At 46.9% G+C, this 22,920-nt stretch overlaps 1 protein-coding gene across 2 annotated transcripts in view; it reads left to right on the top strand.

Moving 5' to 3' along the window:
• The window catches only part of RNF25 (ring finger protein 25), a 92,925-nt gene that overhangs the window by 36,499 nt on the left and 33,506 nt on the right, over positions 1 to 22,920 (top strand). For both annotated transcript variants that reach the window (XM_033944788.1, XM_033944787.1), the window contains exons 4-5: positions 16,721 to 16,788; positions 21,900 to 21,969. In XM_033944788.1, coding sequence (XP_033800679.1) covers positions 16,721 to 16,788; positions 21,900 to 21,969 — 138 coding nt within the window. The remainder of the gene's footprint in view (positions 1 to 16,720; positions 16,789 to 21,899; positions 21,970 to 22,920) is intronic.

Genomic DNA, 22,920 nt, shown 5'->3' with positions numbered 1-22,920 from the left:
CATGTACTTCAATAGGAGACAACTTATTTGTCCTTGTTCCTACTTAAACATTAGATCAATTTGATAAATGATTGGTTAGTAGAAAGGATACCAGGTTTTCTATTTTTATCTGAAACTTGGTTAAAATCTAATGATGATATGGTTATTAATGAGATAGATATGTCCCTCAGGCTAAAGCTGTCTATCATTATCTAGGACAAGAAGATTATCCCAGGACAAGCAGGAAGCATATTCTCACACATGGGTGACGTCACCGACGGAGCCCCGCAGCGGACAGCCTCGAAAGCAAACTTGCTTGAAGATCTCGAGCTTTCGAGTGCTGCACCGCGCATGCGCGCATGCCTTCCCGCTCGAACTAGGGGGCGCGTCTCCTGTGAGGATCCTCAGTTATTCGTTTTCCGTGGAGCTGAGAAGACTTGTTCGTCTGACTCTGCAGCATTTGCCTTCTCTTCACCATGGCTACAGTTTTTTCTTTGGTCGCTGTGCTCCGGATTCATTCCTTTTTCTTTTTCGTGTAAAAAAAAATAAATAAATAAATACTTTTTCTTTATTTTTGTTTCGTCTGGTTTTGAGGGCTTAGGCCTAGGCCCTCTACTTTTCCGGTACGGACTTTATTTTTTCTATGTCCCGGCCTGTAACCGGGTTTAAACGTTGCTACCAGTGCGGCAGGACGATTTCTATCACCGACCCTCATAGTTGGTGTATGGTTTGTTTGGGTGGCAGTCATCGTCCAGAGGATTGTGATCGCTGTCTAACCCTTCAGCCTCGTGCTTTTTGCCGCCGCTGTGACAGGTTTCTTCAACTGTTTCACATGGAGCCTGAAACAGCCTCAGCCCCGACTGTCTCGACGCCTTCGGGACCAAAGGCCTCGTCATCGGGGACAACCTCGGGCGCGAAGCTCTCGCCCTCGACACTTACTTCGGCCTCGGCCTCGAAGGCCTCAGGGTCCTCGGCCTCAAAAGCCTCTTTGATTTCGTCCTCGAAGCCTGCATCTGGGGGTAAGTCTCCTGCTTCCTTTCCAGGTACCATGTCCAAGAAGCCACCAGAGTCTCTCTCCACGCTCCCCGGGGCTCCGGGTGCCACTCTATCCTCGAGACCTTCTGCAAAACGTGCCTCCAAATCTCGGGAATACTCTAAATCAAGGTCGCCCTCTTTGGAGCGCACGGGAGCACCTGTGCCACAGAATCCTTTGGTCTCGGTGCCGATGTTTGAGTCCATCTTGACTACGCAAATTTCTTCCATTGTGGCTCAGTTGGTCCCCTCTTCGACTTTGCCTCGGGTAGACCAGCCTGAGCACCATCCATGGGGCAGGTCTCGTAAAAGAGTTTCTTCCTCTGATTCCTCGCCGGATCTTACCTCGAGATCCTCTTTGCCTCGTCCGAAGCATCGAGCGAAGCCGTCGAGACATCTCACTTCAAAGAGCTCGAGGCCTTCGGAGGTTTCTTCGAGGCACTTTCCTCGTTCTGAGTCGAAGCTTGCCTCTTCTGTGTCTTCGAGGCATTCGAGGTCGAGGACCCCTCCCTCGAGGTCTTTACTTCGGGATGTTTCTCCTCCAGCTTCGAGGCATTCTACCCCTCGGACTCCGAGAACATCTCCATCGAGGGGTCTGAAAAGGAAACATTCCTTTACTCCACCACAAACTGGTAGTGGGGCTTCTTCAGTGACAGTGCGGGTAGAGTCGGAGCCGGTGTCACAATATTCACGTGAGGCTTCGCCCTCTTATTCTGTAGCCCCTCGTTCCAGGTCTGCCTCCCCTGAGGAAGCTTCTTCTTCAAAATCATCTTCCTTTGCCAAATTTGTCTATGATATGGGTCAAGCTCTTCATTTAGATTTACACTCAGATTCAAAATATACCCCAGAATACTTGGCAGACATGGAGCTTCCACATCCTCCTAAGGAGACTTTGCGGCTCCCCATGACACCGGTGCTTAAGCAGACTTTCATCCGTAATATGGAAACACCATACTCGGTCACGGCTATTCCATCAAAACTGGAGTCACATTATCGTATTGTCCCCTGTAAGGGTTTTGAAAAGTCGCAACTTTCCCATCAATCTTTGATGGTGGAATCCTCCCTTAAGAAGGCTCATCCATCTAAGGTGTCTGCAACTGTCCCTCCTGGTCGTGAAGGAAGTACTATGGACAAATTTGGTCGTAGACTGTATCAAAATTCTATGATGGCGAACAGGATATTAAATTACAACTATGTCTTTACATCCTACTTTAACCATTTTTTGAAGTTGTTGCCATCCTTTTATCCATACTTGTCCAAGCACTGTCTGTCTGAATTTAAACAGATCCTTTAAACTTTTTCCCAGTTGAGGCTTTTTATGTTGCAGGCATCTTATGATGCGTTTGAGCTTTCTTCTAGGATCTCGGCTTTTGCAGTGGCCATGCGTTGTCTAGCCTGGCTTAGGATAGTCGATATGGACCCTAACTTGCAGGATCATCTGGCCAACTTACCGTGTCAAGGCAATGAACTTTTTGACGATTCCATTGAGGCGGCCACGAAACGGCTTTCTGAACATGAGCGCTCTTTTGCCTCCCTACTTCGGCCGAAGCCCAAACCTTCTACGACTCGAGCTTACAAACCTCCTGCTCGCCGATATCCTATGAAAACCACTCCAGCTTTTTCTTGTCCTCCTCCTCGGCGGCCTCAAAAACAACATCCTCGGAAGCCTCAGAAGCCTGCTCCTGCGAAACCGGCTCCGTCTTTTTGACGGTCCAGCCTTGACATTCCAACCTCCTTGCATCCAAATTCTTCCCTGCCCATTGGAGGTCGTCTTTCCCTTTTTTATTCCAGTTGGGAAAACATTACATCAGACCTATGGGTTCTGACCATCATCTGCGAGGGATACTCTCTGCGCCTGATTCAGGTGCCCCCAGATCACCCTCCAAGAGAGTGTCTTTCCAGTTCCTCGCAACTCCCCCTTCATCTTCAGGAGGCTCAGGCACTGCTTCGCCTTCGAGCGGTGGAGGAGATCCCTCCTCCCCAGCACAATTGGGGGTTCTACTCCAGATACTTCCTGGTGCCCAAGAAGACGGGGGATTTGCGACCCATTCTGGATCTTCGAGCCCTCAACAAATTTCTGGTCAAAGAGAAGTTTCGTATGCTCTCGTTACTGACCTTGTACTCCTTCATGGATCGGGGGGATTGGATGTGCTCACTGGATCTCAAAGAGGCTTATACTCATATTCCTGTTCATCCAAACTTTCGCAAATATCTCAGATTCAAGGTGGGGAATCTCCATCTTCAATACAGGGTTCTTCCCTTCGGCCTGGCAGCCTCCCCAAGAGTGTTCACCAAGCGTTTGGTAGTCGTGGCTGCAGCTCTACGCTCTCGAGGTCTTCAGGTTTTTCCTTACCTGGACGATTGGCTTATCAAAGCCCCTTCCATAGCAAAGCAGCAGATGAATCCAGACTAGTGGTATAGCTCACATCGACCAGCAGGTGGAGATAGAGAACTGATTAACAGTTGGCCTTAAAGCCTGGTGTTCTTTCTGTTGATTCAGTTTTGCTCTATCTCCCAGCAGGGACTGAGCTAGCCCACTAGCTCCTGGATTCTAGCTGCTGCCGGAGATATTGGTGTTCGGTGGACTTCCTCTGTTGAGACTCAGTCTCTTCAGTAGGACAGGGGTGCCTGGCTGAGTGGTGCCGGCTTTAGGAGTTACACCTGGGCCCTCCCAGGTCCCTGCTCCACCCTCCCCTCCGTGTGATTGAGGGGTTGATTGGTCCTGGAGGGGTCGTCTGTCTTCATTCCAGTACAAAAAAAAAAAAAAAAAGGGATGACAACGGAGGCAGGTCGCCGGTGTTCGCGCTGTGGGGCGCGCAGAACACGGTCGGGCCTGTGCTCGGCCGAGTGTGAGGCTCCACCGGTAGAAGATGCCTTTATGCAGGCTTGTGAGCTTGCTATTGCCCGGGTCAGAGAGGCAAGGGAGATGTCCCCGGAGCACGAGGGTGAGTCAGAGCTGCAGGGCTCTTCCGTGGCAGTGGGGAGTCCGGCGGCGGCGGGGGAGTCGGGAGCACCAGCGGCAGTCGCGGCCCCGCTCCCCGGTGCGGCTCAGGGCGGGTCAGCGGCCCTTCCGTTTGGTTCATTTTCGCCAGAATTTGTTATGCTGCTGCACCGGGCATTTTTGTTGCAGGGTGCGCAGCCCGTCCCGCCGGTGCCGGGGGTCGATGTGTCCCTTCCAGTGCCCTCGACGTCGGCGGTGGTGCCTGGTGGGACAGGCAGGCCGGCTGAGGGCACGGTGGGCTCGCCGGGGCGGTCGCTGCTAGCAAAGAAGCGCAGGATCGCGACCGCGGAAGCAGAGGAGATTCTGCCTAGATCCCCTTTTTCTCTTCCGGAATCCTTGGAGGAGGGGGAGGTCCTGGACTGGGATACAGGGGATCCCCCGGGTCAAGAAGTGGATGACCCGTCCGCTCTACGTTTGTTTCATAGAGAAGAACTTTCTTCCTTAATTTCGAAGGCTTTACAGGGGCTGAATATTTCTCAGGCAGATACTACGGTATCGGGTAATCCTCTGATGGCCGGTACACGTAGACCCCCTAAGTCTTTTCCGGTGCATGAAGCCATGCATGAGCTGATCTCGGCGCAATGGGATACGCCAGAGGCCAGTTTAAGAGTGGCAAAAGCCATGCGGCTCTTGTATCCGGTTGACCCGACTGAACTAGATAAGTTTAGATTACCCAGGGTGGATGCTTTGGTGGCAGCTGTAACTAAAAACACTACCTTACCGGTGGAGGGGGGTGTGACATTGAAGGATGCGCAGGATAGGAAGATTGAATCTTCCTTAAAAATGTCCTTTGAGGTAGCGGCAGTTACCTTGCAGGCCGCAATCTGCAGCTCTTATGCGGCGCGAGCATGTCTGCAGTGGTCGCAGGTCATGTCAGATACTTTAATGGCGTCTGGGGGTTCTGTTCCCTCGGAGCTGGCAGATTTGGAGTCTGGCTTGGCTTATTTAGCAGACTCCTTATATGATATTATTAGGGCGTCTGCGAAGCAGATGTCTCTGTCAGTGGTATCTCGCAGCTCCTTATGGCTACGGCATTGGGCGGCCGATGCAGCTTCTAAGCTTCGGCTGGTGAGACTCCCTTTTAAAGGGGGTTTATTGTTTGGAGAAGATTTAGATAAACTGGTGAAAGATTTTGGGGATACCAAAACTCAACGTTTACCGAAGGATAGGGCTAGGCCCCCGGTGAGGCCCTCATCGTCTAGACCGCGCTTCAGGGATGTTCGGAGATCCAGGGCGGGTAAGCCTTTCTTCAGATCAGCATCTGGTGCGTCCTCTGCTTCGAGACCAAGGTTTCAGCAGAGGGGTTCCTTTCGTACGACGAGACCCTCTTCGGGACAGTCAACACGTACCCCAGCCACTCGCACTCCACAATGACGGGGGCTTGGCTCCCTCCGCCTTTCCCTTAGGGGGCCGGCTTTCGGAGTTCCGGGCGGAGTGGGCCACGATCACGTCGGATCAGTGGGTGTTGGACATTATACAAGAAGGGTACAAGTTAGAGTTCGCCTCTCCCGTCGTAGATTCTTTCTTGGTGTCCCCGTGCAATGGGGCGGCCAAGGGAGACGCGGTCAGAATGACTCTTCAGGGGCTGCTCGAGCTAGGGGCAGTGATACCGGTGCCCCCGGAGGAGGTCGGCAGCGGTATATATTCCCTTTACTTCATTGTACCGAAGAAGGGGGGGTCCTTCAGGCCGGTGCTGGATCTCAAAAGAGTCAACAGATTTCTCAGTGTTCGCCATTTCCGGATGGAGACGGTGCGCTCGGTTATTGCGGCTGTAAGGCCGGGAGAGTTCCTCACGTCCCTCGATCTCAAGGAAGCGTACCTACATATTCCAATCTGGCCTCCGCATCAGCGGTATCTGCGGTTTGCGATTCTAGGCCAACATTATCAGTTTCGGGCAATGCCCTTTGGCTTGGCAACGGCTCCCCGCACCTTTTCCAAGGTCATGGTGGTAGTAGCCGCCTTTCTCCGCAAGGAAGGGATTCGGGTACACCCTTACTTAGACGACTGGTTAATCCGCGCCTCGTCCAGACGGGAGAGTGTGGCGGTTACTCAGCGAGTGATCTCTCTCCTCCAGTCGTTGGGGTGGATCGTCAACTTTCCCAAGAGTTGTCTGTCCCCATCGCAGTCGTTGGTGCATCTAGGGGTGCGGTTCGACACGGCTCAGGGGAAGGTGTTTCTACCCCGAGACCGGGGGGAGAAATTGCAGGCTCAGATTCGCCTACTTCTCAGGTCGGCCAGACCTCGAGTTTGAGATTATGTTCAGGTGCTGGGCTCCATGGTGGCGACTCTGGAGGTGGTCCCCTGGGCGCGGAGCCACATGAGGCCCTTACAACAGTCTCTGCTCTCTCGCTGGTCCCCCGCTTCTCTGAACTACAATGTGCGTCTCCAATGGAGTCGGCGAGCAGCTCGCAGCATGCAGTGGTGGCTCCACGAGTTGCATCTTTGGAGGGGCATGCCGTTAGCCACGCCGGACTGGGTGGTGGTCACAACGGATGCCAGTCTGCGAGGATGGGGGGCCCAGTGCCTGCAAGCGTCAGTGCAGGGGATGTGGTCCTTCCAGGAGACCCAGTGGCCCATCAATTTGTTGGAGTTAAGAGTGGTCAGACTGGCGCTGCTGGCTTTTCAGTCACTGATTCAGGACAAGCCGACCAGAATCTTTTCGGACAGTGTCACGGCAGTCGCCTATGTCAATCGGCAAGGGGGCACCCGGAGTCCGCAGTTGGCAGAAGAGGCAAGAACTTTGTTTCGATGGGCGGAGAGGCATGTTCCGCTTCTGTCGGCGGCACACATTGCAGGTCACGAAAACGTGCAAGCGGACTTTCTCAGCAGAAATCTTCTGGATCCGGGCGAGTGGGAGTTGTCTGCTCGAGCGTTCGGCCTGCTAGTCAGTCGGTGGGGGTTGCCGGAGATGGATCTCATGGCCTCGTCCCACAATGCGAAGTTGCCTCGGTTCTTCAGCAGACGCAAGGAAAAGGGATCGGAGGGGGTGGACGCGTTGGCTCTCCCATGGCATCCGAATTCCCTTCTGTATGTGTTCCCGCCTTGGCCCATGATAGGTCGAGTGTTACAGCGCATCTCTCGCTTTCGCGGCAAAGTCATCCTGGTGGCTCCGGATTGGCTGTGTCGGCCGTGGTACGCAGATCTGATGCAGCTTTCAGTCGGCGAGCGGGTAACGTTCCAGGTCACTCCGGACTTACTGTCTCAGGGTCCGATTTGGATGGAAGATCCGGCCCGCTTTGGCTATTGAGCGGGCACGGCTAAAAAAGAAGGGCTATTCCGAGCGGGTGATTGCCACCCTGCTTAAAGCCAAGAAACTTTCGACGTCAGCCTCCTATGCGAGAGTCTGGAGGATTTTTGAGGCATGGTGCGGTCGCCAGGGAGTGGCGCCCTTCAAGGCTTCTCTGCCGGCGATTCTGGCTTTCCTGCAGGAGGGCGTCGAGAAAGGGTTAGCCTATAACTCTTTAAGGGTTCAGGTGGCGGCCATTGCCTGTTACAGGGGCCGGGTGGATCGCTCGGCTCTCGCGTCGCAGCCGGACGTGGTACGTTTCCTCAAGGGGGTTCACCATATCCGCCCGCCGGTAAAGCGAATTTGTCCACCATGGAATCTTAAACTCGTCCTTGGGAAGTTGCAGGGGGCACCTTTTGAGCCCCTGTCAGCGGCCACGTTGAAAGATATCACACTGAAAACAGTTTTTTTGGTGGCGATGGCTTCAGCAAGGCGAGTATCGGAACTGCAGGCGCTTTCTTGCAGAGACCCCTTTTTGCGTTTTTCGGAAACGGGGGTGTCTGTGCGTACGGTGCCGTCCTTCCTGCCGAAGGTGATTTCCTCCTTTCATGTGAACCAGAGTTTGTTCCTTCCATCCTTCCGGAGGGAGGATTGGGGGAAACGGTTTTTTGTCTTTACGGCTTCTAGATGTACGCCGTATGCTTCTCCATTATTTGGGAGTGACGAATGATTTTCGTCGGTCGGACCATCTCTTTGTGGCATTCGCGGGTAAAAACAAAGGGATGGCGGCGTCTAAAGCGTCCATTGCGCGTTGGGTCAAGGACACTATTGCGTCGGCGTATGTGTTGTCAGGGAAGAAGGTACCGGAGCACCTTCATGCTCATTCCACTCGGGCTTTGGCGACATCTTGGGCGGAGTCCGGGGGGATGTCTTTAGAGGAGATTTGCCGGGCGGCCACTTGGTCGTCGGGAAATACTTTTTCACAGCATTATCGGTTAGATGTAGCGGCCCGTTCAGAAGCGAGTTTTGGCGCTGCAGTACTGGCAGAGGCAGCATTGGCGTCCCACCCAGTTTGAGTTTGCTTTGCTACATCCCACTAGTCTGGATTCATCTGCTGCTTTGCTATGGAAGGTAAAATTATGGTCTTACCTGTTAATTTTCTTTCCTTTAGAAGCAGCAGATGAATCCAGAGCCCCTCCCCAATTGCACTGTTGGTGTGTAGGGTGGTTAGTTGATGGGTTTAGTTGAGGCTATGGTTGGTAAGTGTATTATTTCTTTGCAAAATAAAAAAAAATAAAAAAAACAAACCTACAATAACGGATAATATTAAGAAGAGAAGGACACATTTTCTACTGGAATGGAGTTTTGTTGTGGCTCATTCTCCTTTCGGGATGCTTGGGCAAAGTGCATAACTGAATCAACAGAAAGAACACCAGGCTTTAAGGCCAACTGTTAATCAGTTCTCTATCTCCACCTGTTGGTCGATGTGAGCTATACCACTAGTCTGGATTCATCTGCTGCTTCTAAAGGAAAGAAAATTAACAGGTAAGACCATAATTTTACCTTCTCTTCCAGAGGTTATTGCAGCGACCCATCAGACTATTACATTTCTTCAAAGTCTGAGGTTCCATGTCAATTTTCCCAAATCTCAATTGGTTCCGGCCCAGTCTCTTCAATTTATTGGCGCGACTCTGGATTCTGTCAGCATGAGAGCGTTCCTTCCACTCAACCGTCAGGAGACCCTCTTTCGCCTTTGCCAGCAGGTGTCTTGTCTTCAGACCATCTCTGCCCGTCAAATGATGGTTCTGCTCGGCCACATGGCCTCTACGGTTCATGTGACCCCTCTTGCCAGACTTCACCTTCATATTCCTCAGTGGACCCTGGCATCTCAATGGCAACAAGCTCTGGACTCACCTTCTCGTCGAATAGCGGTGACTCCTTTGTTGAAGAATTCTCTCCGCTGGTGGATGCTCTCTTCCAATCTTTCCAGAGGTTTGCGGTTTCACGATCTTCCTCATTGGAAAGTGCTCACAACCGACTCATCCACCTATGCGTGGGGAGCCCACGTAGATGGTCTCCGTACGCAAGGGTTGTGGATGTCCACAGATCATCGGTGTCATATCAATCTGTTGGAACTCAGAGCAATTTTCCTTGCTCTCAAAGCTTTTCTTCATCTTCTTCACGACCAGGTGGTTCTGGTTCGGACAGACAATCAAGTGGCCATGTATTATGTCAACAAACAGGGGGGAACGGGATCTCATTCCCTGTGTCAGGAAGCTCTCAGGTTGTGGCAATGGGCGATTTCTCACAACATCTTTCTCAGAGCTGTCTACATTCAAGGTCAACAGAACTGTCTGGCAGACAAATTGAATCATCTGCTGCAACCTCACGAATGGACACTCAATTCCCCCACACTTCGTCAAGTGTTTCTTCAATGGGGGACCCCTCAGATAGACCTATTTGCGTCGCCCAGCAACTTCAAACTCCCTCTGTTCTGTTCCCGCATCTTCTCGCCTCACCATCTCGAGGTGGATGCTTTTCTTCTGGACTGGAGGAATCAGTTTCTTTATGCCTTCCCTCCATTTCCTCTGATTCTCAAGACTGTTGTCAAGCTGAAATCGGAACATGCCACCATGATCCTGATAGCTCCTCGGTGGCCCAGACAACCCTGGTACTCCCTTCTTCTACAACTCAGCATCAGGGAGCCTCTACTTCTACCAGTTTTTCCTTCACTACTCACGCAGAGTCAGGGGTCTTTACTTCATCCCAATCTGCAGTCTCTGCACTTTGACAGCTTGGTACCTTTCTACATAACAGACTCTTCTCAATTTTCCCAGTCTGTACGAGATGTTTTCCTAGCGTCCAGAAAGCCATCAACTCGTCAATGTTACGGCCATAAATGGACTAGATTTTCTGCTTGGTGTTCCAGTCGTCAGCTTCATCCGATGTCTTCCTCCTTAGCTTCAGTTCTGGACTATTTACTTCACTTGTCCCAATCAGGCCTCCAATCTACTTCTATTCGAGACCATCTTAGTGCTATTGCTGCTTTTCATCAGCCTCTGGATGGGAAACCGCTCTCTGCGCATCCCATGGTTTCTCGCTTTATGAAAGGGCTTTTTAATCTTCATCCACCTCTTAAACCGCCTCCTGTGGTTTGGGATCTTAATGTGGTTCTAGCTCAACTGATGAAACCTCCATTTGAACCTATTGACACGGCTCATCTCGAGTACCTCACTTGGAAAGCTGTATTTTTGATTGCCCTCACTTCGGCTCGACGAGTCAGTGAGTTACAAGTATTGGTTGCGGATCCCCCTTTCACGGTTTTTCACCATGATAAGGTGGTCCTTCGTACACATCCTAAATTCTTGCCTAAAGTGGTTTCAGAATTTCATATCAACCAATCCATTGTTCTGCCAGTATTTTTTCCAAAGCCGCATTCTCATCAGGGAGAGGTGGCACTTCATATTTGGATTGCAAACGTTTTTACCTCCAACGCACTCAACCTCACAGAACTTCTCCTCAACTCTTCATCTCTTTTGATCCGAATAGGTTGGGATGTCCTATCTCGAAGCGAGTACCATCTCCAACTGGATGGCTGCTTGCATCTCTTTTTGCTATGCTCAGGCTGGTCTTCCTCTGCAGGGTCGAGTAACGGGCCACAAAGTTCGAGCTATGGTGGCGTCTGTAGCTTTCCTCAGATCAACTCCTATTGAGGAAATCTGCAAGGCTGCCACTTGGTCCTCGGTTCATACTTTCACCTCTCATTACTGTCTGGATACTTTATCCAGGAGGGATGGCCTTTTTGGCCAATCTGTTTTGCAAAATATTTTTTCTTAAATTGCCAACTTTCCCTCCATCCCTGTTTATTAGCTTGGAGGTCACCCATGTGTGAGAATATGCTGCCTGCTTGTCCTGGAATAAAGCACAGTTACTTACCGTAACAGTTGTTATCCAGGGACAGCAGGCAGATATTCTCACAACCCTCCCACCTCCCCTGGTTGGCTTCTTGGCTTGGTATCTGAACTGAGGATCCACACAGGAGACGCGCCCCCTAGTTCGGGCGGGAAGGCACACGGGTGCAGCACTCGAAAGCTCGAGATCTTCAAGCAAGTTTGCTTTCGAGGCTGTCCACTGCGGGGCTCTGTCGATGACGTCACCCATGTGTGAGAATATCTGCCTGCTGTCCCTGGATAACAACTGTTATGGTAAGTAACTATGCTAAAAGGGGCGATATTTGAATAATTTATTTTATTCTATTGTCCATATATTTTATCATTTTGGAAATCAATTTGGCCTCAAATTAATAGGATGTTAGAAAATCCAGTAGCCTTGACATATGATACTATTTTATTTGGAACAACTATGAGAGCAAGGAGTCAAATCTCGTCAAATAACAACAAACTTTTATTTATTTTGACTGGAGTAGCAATACAGCAAATAACATACAATTGGAAAAAGTATGACAGGTTAAATTACAATTTCTGGTGAAATTCTGTATGTCATATATACAAAATGGAACTCACAATAGCAACGCAAAAAGGTTATTTTAGTAAATTTCAGAAAATCTGGGGACCATTAACAGATTTTTGTAATGAATGATTAACTTTTCCCATGATAAGATATTTGATTAGGGGGGAAATGGGTGGGCTTTACGTGTTGTTTTTTCATAATACATGATTATTTGAATAGTTTCATAGTAATGATACTTCTATGTATTATTGAGTAGGGAGGGGAGGGGAGATTGTTCTATTCAATAATAATTTATATATTAGATTTCTTACATAATATTTAAAATATTACAGAATATTAATTTGTAATGAAATGTTATACTTAATGCATATATGAGAGTTAATCAAGTGTGTATCTTTAAGTTCATATGAGTTTAACTGCTACACTTGTTGAAACATGCAAAAATGAATAAAGAATTAAAAAAAAAAATAAATACACTTCTCCCTCGGTATTCGTGGGGGTTGGGTGCAGAGCCAGTCCGCGAAGTGTGAAAAATCGCGAATAAGTTTTCAGCCAGCTCTGACCCACCCCTGCCTCATTCTGGACCTTCCCGCCTCCCTCCTGGCATCCCAGACCTTACCTGGTGGTCTAGCGGGCTTTCGGGGCAGGAGCAATCTTCCTACACTCCTGCCCCGTGCAGATCACTCATAGCAAATGGCTGCCGTGAGTTCCTGTAGTCTCTCGAGACTATGACGGAACTCCCTGCAGCCATTTTCTATGAGTGATCTGCACGGGGCAGGAGCGTAGGAAGATCGCTCCTGCCCCGAAAGCCCGCTAAACCACCAGGTAAGGTCTGGGATGCCGGGAGAGAGGCGGGAAAAGTCCGGAATTAGCTTTTTAAAAAAAAAAAAATCATGAATAGCCGAATCTGTGGATTCGGAGGGAGAAGTGTAGATTTATTAGAATCCTTTAGTTCTGATTGAATACCTAATAGAAAGTTGATCTGTTTACTTGCTTTCTATTGAGCCTGCATCAATATTTATTCAACTTTTCATCATCTTATCAAAGTACTTCTAGAACTAGGGTCTCAAAGTCCCTTCTTGAGGGCCGCAATCCAGTCGGGTTTTCAGGATTTCCCCAATGAATATGCATGAGATCTATGTGCATGCACTGCTTTCAATGCATATTCATTGGGGAAATCCTGAAAACCCGACTGGATTGCGGCCCTTAAGGAAGGACTTTAAGATCCCTGCCCTAGAATAAAGGTGTGTGTGAGGCAAAAGTAGCTTACCATGTACTCATTATTGGAAACCCTGATAAAGCATAGCAGATGTTGGTCCATCTGATCCACCTATTAATGTGGTTAGGGTTAAAGAGGATAGAACACCTTCCTTTATGAAGAAAGACTAAAATAAGTTAGCCTATTCAGCTGGGAGAAAAGACAGCTCAGAAGTGATGTGCTAGAAATTTTATAAAATCATAAGTGGGTGGAATCTTTCACAATAAGTGAGTGGTTTAACCTTTCAAATAAGAGGATATTCCATGACACTAATGACCAATAGATTGAACACACACTATTGGGAACTTTTTTGTTTTTCATGCAGTGCATGACTAAGTACTGGAATCTGTTGGCAGAGGATGTGGTCATGGTGACCAACACAGCAGTAACACAGTATATGACAGCAGAAAATGTCCTGCATGGTTCATCCAGTCTGCCCAACAAGGTAGCCAGAGCCATGCCTTCCATTTTGTGCGGGGCCCCAGTCACCCATGGTTAAATGCTGGTTGTTAGATCTCCATCATGCCAACCATATAAGCATCCAAACTAGAGAATGACACGGGGAGAGATCCCCGCAGTGAGCCGCGGGGAGCCTGCGGTTTGGCTGCGGGCTTCAGAGACTCTATACTCAAATCGCCGCAGACACGGGGAAAAAAGTTTTCACCGCCCGCAGGCGCAGGTGAAAAGATTTGTCCCCGCAGGCCAATGTACCCCCTTCAAAGAACCGCTATTTACCGTGTCTTCACCGTGAGTCTTTGGTCGTGACCGGGTGTCATTTTTTCCCCGGCGGCCATGTTTGTCTTCGCGTGGTCTGTCTCCTCAACCCGACTTGCACGTTGCCGCATTGACTCCGCCCCCTAAGAAGAGGACCAATCGCTACTGCCACACCTGTAATTAAACCTCCTTCGCGGCTTTCTCCTCCCTCTGACGCGTCACTGATGACGCTACTGTTGGGAGGTTTGCTGCTTTCGCTGGGAAAGTCGGAAAGGTTCGGCGGGGGTTCGGCTGGGAGGAGGTTCGGGGGTTCGGTCTGCCTCGGTGCTCCAAGGCCTGGCGCCATTACCTTTTTCGCCCCTCCCGCCCCCCCCCTTGGTACGCTACTGCTCTCCAGCTTTCCTTCGTTTGCCGGTTTTCTTTTTCGGCCTTGTTCTCTGCCGGGTCCTGCCTACTTCCTGTTTTCATGAAGACAGGACCCGACAGAGAGGAAGGCCTGAAGCAGGCAACAGAAGTGAATTGTGAATGCTGCTGGCAGGACATCGAGGAAGGAGCAGGGTGAAATCGGCTGCTGGCTTGGGGGTGAGTGTAGGGAAAGAATCGTGGAAGTGGAGAAATTGGCACGATGAATTTTGCTTCACCTATATTCGTGTTTTTGTATAGTTATTAACTAATATTTAACTAAGTTTTAAAGTTTTACAGAATGTTTCCTTTATACGTAAATAAAGAAAAGTATATAAAATCGTACCCGTTTGAGGCTTTTATGTATGCAGCGGTGACGGTGACGGGGCGGTGAATGGGGTTGCAGTGGCGGTGACGGGGCGGTGAATGGGATGGCAGTGGCGGTGACGGGGCGGTGAAGGGAATGGCGGTGACGGGGCGGTGCAGAGGATGGTGAGACGGGGACGGGGCGGTGACGGGGACCAATTTTTTCACCGTGTCATTCTCTAATCCAAACATGATGGGGATAATCAAGACTCCAAGTATTGCTGATAGTATTCAACTTACCAGTCAAGATGTCTTTCACTGCCCCCCTACCCAGAGCAGGATTAATTCATCAAGGGCCCCTAGGTACACAAGTACACTGGACCCCCTGTCTCGCCCCACCCCACCATGCGCCCAGGCGGAAACAGGAAGCTGCGTCAGAGGGAAGCTTTGGGCAAGCAGCACCGCTTGAAAATTATAGTTCCCATTGACTTTCTTACCCGCGTTGCTTGCTTGTCTTACTTTCCGTCGATGGGGGGGAGGGCCGTGTTGCTGATTGGGGGGCCCGTGTTGCTGATCCAGGGGGCCCGCATTGCCGATCAATGCTGGAGGGGCCCATCGCTGTTTGGAAAAAACAATGTTGATGCCCTCCTTCATCGGGCCCCCCTGACTATTTTGGGCCCTAGGCACGTACCTACTGGACCTATTGGTTAATCCTGCCCTGCCCCTACCCCAAACTACAGCACCCTCACTTGCAGTATTATACAATAAAAGGATCTAAAACAGTGGAATTGCTGAAGCTTCACCTGGCTTTTGCCATTTGTGAGAGACAGACCATGGAAGTCTGTCAGGCAGAATTCAAAAGAGATTTGGACATATCTCTGGAGGAAAAGTCCATAAAATATAATAGCCAGGTAGACCTGGGTAAGCAATTGCTCATCTCTGAAAATGGCCTCTAAGAAATAGATCTAATTTTTGGGTACTTTGACCCTGACTGATTACTTTGGAGAAAGGATGCAGGACTTTGATGGATCTTTTGACTCAACATGGCTTTTATTTGGTTTTATTTCTTAAACTTTGTATGGTGGTAGTTTATAGAAAACTGACAGCATTCCTACCTAAAATTAGGAAAAAGCCAGAAGGACAATTGGGTACATAGGGAGAACCGTGGCCAGTAGGGAGTTGTGGCAGGGTGGAGTTGGCATGATTGTGCTACATTTTTTTTTCTATTGAATAGGAAATTCAATCCTGTAAATAAACCTCTGCAAGATAGTCCATTCCAGTCTACCCCCCTATAATGTGCCTTTATCACTGCTACAGTAGTAAACAAACTTGTTTTTAAATGCAGGCATATTTAATTGTAAGAACACTTTCAGTATTCCCACAAATAAAAACTGAACAAAAGCTATCATGAGTAGAAGTGCACAGTTATTGCAAGATCTGGTGGAACAGTGCAGAAGTTAAAGCGTGGTGGTGGGGCAAACTATGGCTTTTTATGCACACACAACACAAGAAATTTACCACCAGGTCTGGGTCAGCCTAAAAGGATTGTTGGGGAGAATTTAATGCCAATATTATCTTTTTTATTTCCCCTGCAACCAGTACAAGTGCTTGCCATTTTAAAGGACAGAATGGGAGATAACAGCTCTGTATACATGTGCAAACAAAAATGAAAGGTGTGAGTACACATTTGTGCTCGAACTGGATTGGCGTATTAGCCTTACAGGAACTTTGTGTAAGAAAGTTTTGCAAGGCTAATATTTATGCACAGAGTGACATTCTGAATCATGCACAGATGTGTATTCATGTTTTAATTTTCTTTGGATATGCACAGAATGATGTCACCCTTGCTGCAGAAAATTTGTGTACATGTGTTTGGCAGGTTTCCTCCGATTAGTACACAATTTCTGCATGTTTGAAATTTCCATATCATTAGCTTACTGCATTGCTGTGGTTTACTTTCTCATTAATTTCACAGTAGAAGCTGTGCTCTTAGCCATCGGCGCATGGCTTTCTGCCTCAGCCCCTAAGTCAGAGACAGTGACATGGCTTCAAGATCGCATGCAACCAGTAACAGACAAGCATGAGATAGGTTGATGAGTCTCAGAAATTTTTCAGATCATACTTTCCCAGCAAATAGGGATGAGCACAGTGTACATATTTGCACATTCCACATATTAACAAAGGTGCATGTATATTCAAACAAACATGCTAACATCTTCCATATTCTTATGTGCATACATTCTCTACATTTTCACACACATTCCCAATCTACCACATTAAGTATTCCCAAAGTCTTAAAGATGTTAATGTATCCTTAATTACTGTACTTTAGTATCCACAGGAGGCACCAGCGATCTCTATCCAGAATCCTCGGGGTCTGTCAGATGAGCAGCTTCACAGGTGAGTTATCTTGTATTATTTGTGATATCGTCATTCCTGTGCTTGCCTCTGTGCAGACAAGAGATCCACACTATCCTTAATTATTTCAGTTGAGAGGGAAATAGGGGCAGGGAATATCTTTTCAGTAGTGGATGTGCCAAGAGACTTTTGAGGGAGGAAAAGGTAGTGGGGAAGTGAAGATGAGCAAATTGAGTAGGTAAGGGTATGAAACGTCCATTTAATTAGCGCCAATTGGACAAGCCATGCTTATGTCTTAAGAAATATTGAGCTATACCGCATTTCCATTTTTATTTTTTATATCTTTTTATTTTAAAAAAAAGTTTGTTATAATAGAAACAGTAGAAATATGTGAGTATATACCTTGAATATTCATAAGAGCTTCAAAGAAAACACCTGAAATTCTCCCCCCTCCCTAATCCATTCTAAACATTTTCCCACTCTTAAAATTCCCCCCTTCAAAAATTCTCACCTCACCTCTCCCTTCTACTCCATCCCCCAATAGTTCTCCATAAGGATTCACTCTTCAACTACTTTGCTGAATATTTGATGCCTGATGTCTGTCAGTTTTTCTGCCCATATTATAAAGTCAAAATGTTCTCTCTACAGTTCTGATGCCAGTGCCCTCACTTGTTTCCAACATCGGGCACCTTGTGTCGCCATAAGCTCCCATTTAATGAGTCTTTTCAGGCCATATTCTATAAACAGTGGCACGGTTGTCATTTTTTAAAATGGTGTCATATATAGAATCATGCCTAGCGGCACCTAAGCAAACATAGGCGATGCTAGGCATCCTAGACTAGGCACTGCTTCATTAGGCCAGCTTTTCACTCACCTAATTTGGCAGCGCCTAAGTTGGACGCCTATTTTATGTCCATAACCATACCTACTTTTTTATGTTTCAATCATGTTTATTGCAAATAAAAATCACAACAGCATAAATAAAGTGCAGCAAAAGATAAATAAAAGTGCTGACCACGTTAATATAGGCATCGTTAAGCATCCCTAGACATTTGATAGTGCCTCCACTTAGGTGTTGCTAGGAGTCCTAAGAGTTTGGCACCGAATTCTTAAATTGCTTAATTTTTTTGGGGGGATGAATTAGCTGAAAATTGGCATGGTCAATTACCATCCCAATTAAAAAATTAAGTTTGAGGGCTTGGCAGGGGGATTTGGGGCGGGAGCTCGGGGGGGGGGGGGGTTTGCTTCGGGCTGTTCGCCGTATTCCTATTTTGGTGTACAGTGCGGAGCTTCGAGAGTGCCACTTCAGGACCTTGTTGAGAGCGTATGCCTCTCAGAGCCGGGCCTACCATATGGGATGTGTTGATACCCAATACTGTCTCACCTGTCATGTGGAGGTGAACTCTTATTTTCATGGTCTCTGGGAGTGTGAGAGTATTCAAAGCTTTTGGGGGGCTATGGCTTCCTTTCTTCAGGGTCTCCTACAGGTTTCTGTTCCTGTCTCTGCATTCCATATGCTGTTCGCTCATTTTTCTTTGTTTTCTGTGTATACCTCTGCGGAAAAACTGTTTTTGAGCAAATGTTATATTGTGGGGAAAAAGTGTATATTGAATTTCTGGCTGGCGGAAGTTCCTCCCTCCTTTTGGTACTGGAGGAATAAATTACACGCTCTTCTGGAATGGGAGGCCGCGCTGGCTTCTTCCTCCCGTCGACGGAGCAGAGACTTTGTTCATGTTTGGACTCCTTATTTGGACTGTTTGTCTCCCTGGGTTCGTAGTCGTATCTTGAATAGACTGCAGTTGTATTCCCTTTTACCTGTCTGAGCTGGGGGGTGGGGGGGTCTGGGGGGCTGGGGGGGGTGTTGGGAGGGGACTGCTTTTGGGGGGGCATAGGGGGGTGGGGTGTTTTGTAACCTGAGAGGACATAAGAGTCCAGTCCTCTTGGGGAGGGGAGCCCTGTTTTTTACGTATGACTTTGCTTGCTGTTTGTACCTGTAGTGGCTTGTTGCTTAATAAAAAACAGATTTCACCTAAAAAAATTAAGTTTAGTGCAGATCCCAAAACTATGCATCGCTAGGCGACCACAATTAGGGCACCTAGTGGCACCTAAACAGGGCACCACTGAAGAGAATATTGATATCTTTAACAAATATGCTGATGCAGTCAAGAATAGCAAATAGAATCTTAGAAATTATTGGAAATAAAATGGAGAACATCATAACGCTTCTAATGGTAGAGCCATACTTTGACTCTTGTGTGTATTATGCTTGGCCCATCTCGGAAATAGAAAAGCTACCTTGAAGAGTAACAATGATATAAAGGGGCTGACATGGTTTCCTTGCAAAGAATTCTAAAAATATTAGTGCTCTTCATTCAGCTTGATGAAGATACAACTGTAAAAGAGGCATGATTGAAGTTTATACAAAATTGTGAGTGTTTTGGAGCAGATAGGGTAAATAGTCATTGTTTCACAATCATAGTGATAAGACAGGAGCACTCCATGAAACAGCAGCTTTCAAATACATTTTAGAATGGCACTTACTGTTCTTTCTTATAGCCATGACCCTAAATGCAGGTTTTGCAACCACATTTTGGAACATCACCCATAGGGCTCCTTTTACTAAGTCGCGTTAGGGCTTTAACGCGCGCTACATTGCCGCGTGTGCTAGACCTTAACGCCAGCATTGAGCTGGTGTTAGTTCTTGAAGCGTAGCGCGCGGTAATTTCCTGCATGCACTAAAAACGCTAGCGTACCTTAGTAAAAGGAGCCCATAGCTTATGGAGCCCTATTTTAGAAAGCATTTTTAAGACCTTTGCACAGTTTACATACGTAAACCCCAAGGGATTAATCACCAAACATTTGCTATAGGCTGAAAAAATTTAAATTATGCAAAAATAGTTACTATTTTTATACATTATATTAAATAAAATGGTATTTTATGGGATGAGACACTGGAGTGTCCTTATGATGAACAGGCCAGCTGTATTGTACTGGTTTCTACTTTAAAGCAATGAAAGTTACAAAATGTGGGTATTTAAGAGAAATGTGGGAGAAATTTAAGAGAAGTGTTCCCTTAGACCAGGTGGAATTCAGAGGGGAAAGACAGAGATGGAGAGAGACAGGGATAGAATTACTAGATTTCTCTGTAAAAAAAAAAAAAAAGGACACGTGACCCCGCCCTGATCCATCCCCAGCCTCATCCCATTCTGCCCTCAACCCTGCCCCCCCCTGAACTTCGTCTCTTCTTCCCTGAGCTTGAGGCCACATCTGGTGGGCCTCTGAAAATGCACAGATGCGACATGATGATGTCACCTCACAAATGCACATGCTTGGAGACCCTCCAGACATAGCCCCGAGCTTGGGGCCTTGAAAACCCTGACAGACTACTAGATTTTGGAAATCCCCCCCCCTCCCCCCCGGGCACCTAGACAATCATCTAAAAAGAGGACATAGTCTGCCCTCAGACTGATCTACTCCCTGAGAAAATATGATCATATTACAACTGCCTTCCTAGACTCTCACTGGCTACCTATGCAAGCACGAATTCAATTCAAATTCTACTATTATTCAAAGCATTAAACGGCTCCGCCCTCCCCTATCTAAACAATCGCCTAAACCAGATCCTCACCTCAAGACAAAGAAGAACTCCGAACCCTTTTGCCTTCCCTCCACTCAAGAGCACTCAGCGCAAAAAGATGTTTGATAACCTTCTGGGGATGCAAGCAGCAAAACTTAACCACCCCATCTCCAACCTGTTGACGGCAACAGGCGACTTCAAAACTTTTCGAAAAGAAATCAAAACCCTACTTTTCAAAAAATTTATCCAGATATCTTAACCCAACCCTTCCCCCTCCTCATAGATAAATTCTCCCCCAAAACCTCCACTTAAATAATCTCTTCCTCCCCAAAACACCAACCAAATATTCAGATCCCTGAAATGTAACGTAATCTTATTTGTACTCTAACTGTAATCTATTTGTTATATCACATAGTAACGTACAGTCAATTTAATATCCAATTTGCAAGTTCTTTCGGAATTAATCCAGCTACCTCTCCTCCCTTGTAACCAAAAAAAAAAACAACTGTTGTAACTTCACTGGAAATGTCCAGTTAGCTCTTTTGTAATCCGCCTTGAACTGCAAGGTATAGGCAGAATAGAAGTCCCTAATGTAATGTAATGTTTTCCCAGACATTTGGTTACCTTAGGCGGGGAACCATAAGCAGTAGAAAGGATGAACCAGGGAAAGTTTCTCCAAGAAGGCTTGGCTGAAGTTTCAAATAAGAGAATTTTTCATTTATTTGGTAGTCTGGGCTGTGATTATTAAATAACAGAAACATTTTCTTATTTGGCTGACTGATTCCACTTGGTATATCACAGTATGTGCCAAGTGGGGTCAGGTACTGCTATTTTACAAGATGGCAGTTCTGGAGACAGTAGTGAGTTGGCATTGCTTCTGCTTTTCTTCAAGGTATACCAGAGGAGGAAGTCTGGGGGGGAGAGGTTTTTGGGGGGGGGTACAACTAGATACCAGGGAATAGTGGTGGTTGGGGAGATGAAAACACCCCCCACCCCGACTTCTTTCAATGTCCCCCCCCAATCACCGCTCACACATTGACGGAAAGGGGGACTTTTGTAATGAGCTGTGGATTACTGTTGCAATTGTAACGCAGCAGTAATTTTGCATGCTCATTGATTATTATGTCCTATGAGCAATGTTTGTATGGACGAGTGTGGCACCTTAAAGATATGAAACAATGTGGACCAGCCAGCATACTTTATAACAAATTATACAAGTGCTTAAAATTCCTGTTCATAGAGAATGACATGGGGACAGAATTTGTCCCCGTCCTTATGGATAACCATGAGAAACTATTTTGTGTCATTTTTTTGTGTCTATCTCAACCTCAGTCTTTCATAAGTGGATACTCAAGACAGCAGATGATGATAAAATGGTTATAGTCAGGGTCGCAATCAATAGTAGAGCTAATACTTTGATTCTTGGCTTTTGGCTCTAGGGCCATGTTCTCCCCAGCAGTGCATGCGAGTTATCACTGTGGTGGAATGGAAAAAGTAGACATTAGTGGTGGTAACATTGCTCTCTTCCCCTGGTTTTCTCTGTAACTCATTTTCTTCCTTTGTCTCTCCTTTCCAGCATCTTAAAGAAACTGAAACTTGTGGCAGAGGCTGGGCTAGGGGCTCCCATGATATACGATCTGATAGAGGTGAGAGATGAGAAAAAATGACAAGGATCAGGCTGTTATGTTTGTTTTCCCACTCCAGTTCTCTTCAAGGCACATTAATATGCTGTTAGTTTGTGGTTCAGTGTTTTATAAACTTTTTGTAATAGAAGCTTATTTGATGTATTAATACAATATTTCTAGTAGAGAATGGCATGGGGACAAATTTATCCTCATCCCCGCAGGAACTCAGTTTCCCCTTCCTGACCAATTCCTGCAAGCTCTGCCTTAACTGCAGAAGCCTCGAACACTTATGATTTTAAAGTGTTTGAGGCTTATGCAGATGGAGATGAGCTTGCAGGAATGAAGCAGGAACAGAACTCGCAGGAATGGGACGGGAAATTGAGTTCCCACAGGGACAAATTTGTCCCCGTGTCTTTCTCTAGTCCATCTTTTTGCATATTTGATCATTCTTTAGTGACAAGCAGGTGCAACCAAGCCACATAAATGCATCACTTGACTCTATTCTGTTTGCCAAAATGAGGATTTTTCGAAAGCTTTTGAGGCATGTGTTGTGGTTTGTCTTGGGTTCAGTCTCTCCAACTTGGTTTGTTTTATGCATACCATGAAGATGTAATATTTATAGCCAAAGTATCAAGGTGTACTTGAAAGTACTTTTTCTTAATCAGGTTTTTGATACTCACTATAATTAAGGGTATTTATTTTGCAATTTTCCTTTAATTGCCTATCATCCAGATTCAAATACAGGATTTTTTGGCATTAAAATAATAGTATAATTATCTCCTTTTTTATTCTCAGGAGTCCACTTAATTATACTTTTCCTTTTTTTATTTTTACATTAATTTCTGTGGATGATTAAGACAGTTTTAACTGAATACAGAATTTTGAAACACTTTAGCATTTTGATAAACATTTCATTTTGAAAAAAATAGTAGGAAATTTTTATGATCCAAATTAAAAGGAGCCAGGCAAACC

This window comes from Geotrypetes seraphini, chromosome 5, assembly GCF_902459505.1.
Source record: "Geotrypetes seraphini chromosome 5, aGeoSer1.1, whole genome shotgun sequence".
Lineage (NCBI taxonomy): Eukaryota > Metazoa > Chordata > Amphibia > Gymnophiona > Dermophiidae > Geotrypetes > Geotrypetes seraphini.
This window is presented reverse-complemented; position numbering and strand designations above follow the sequence as displayed.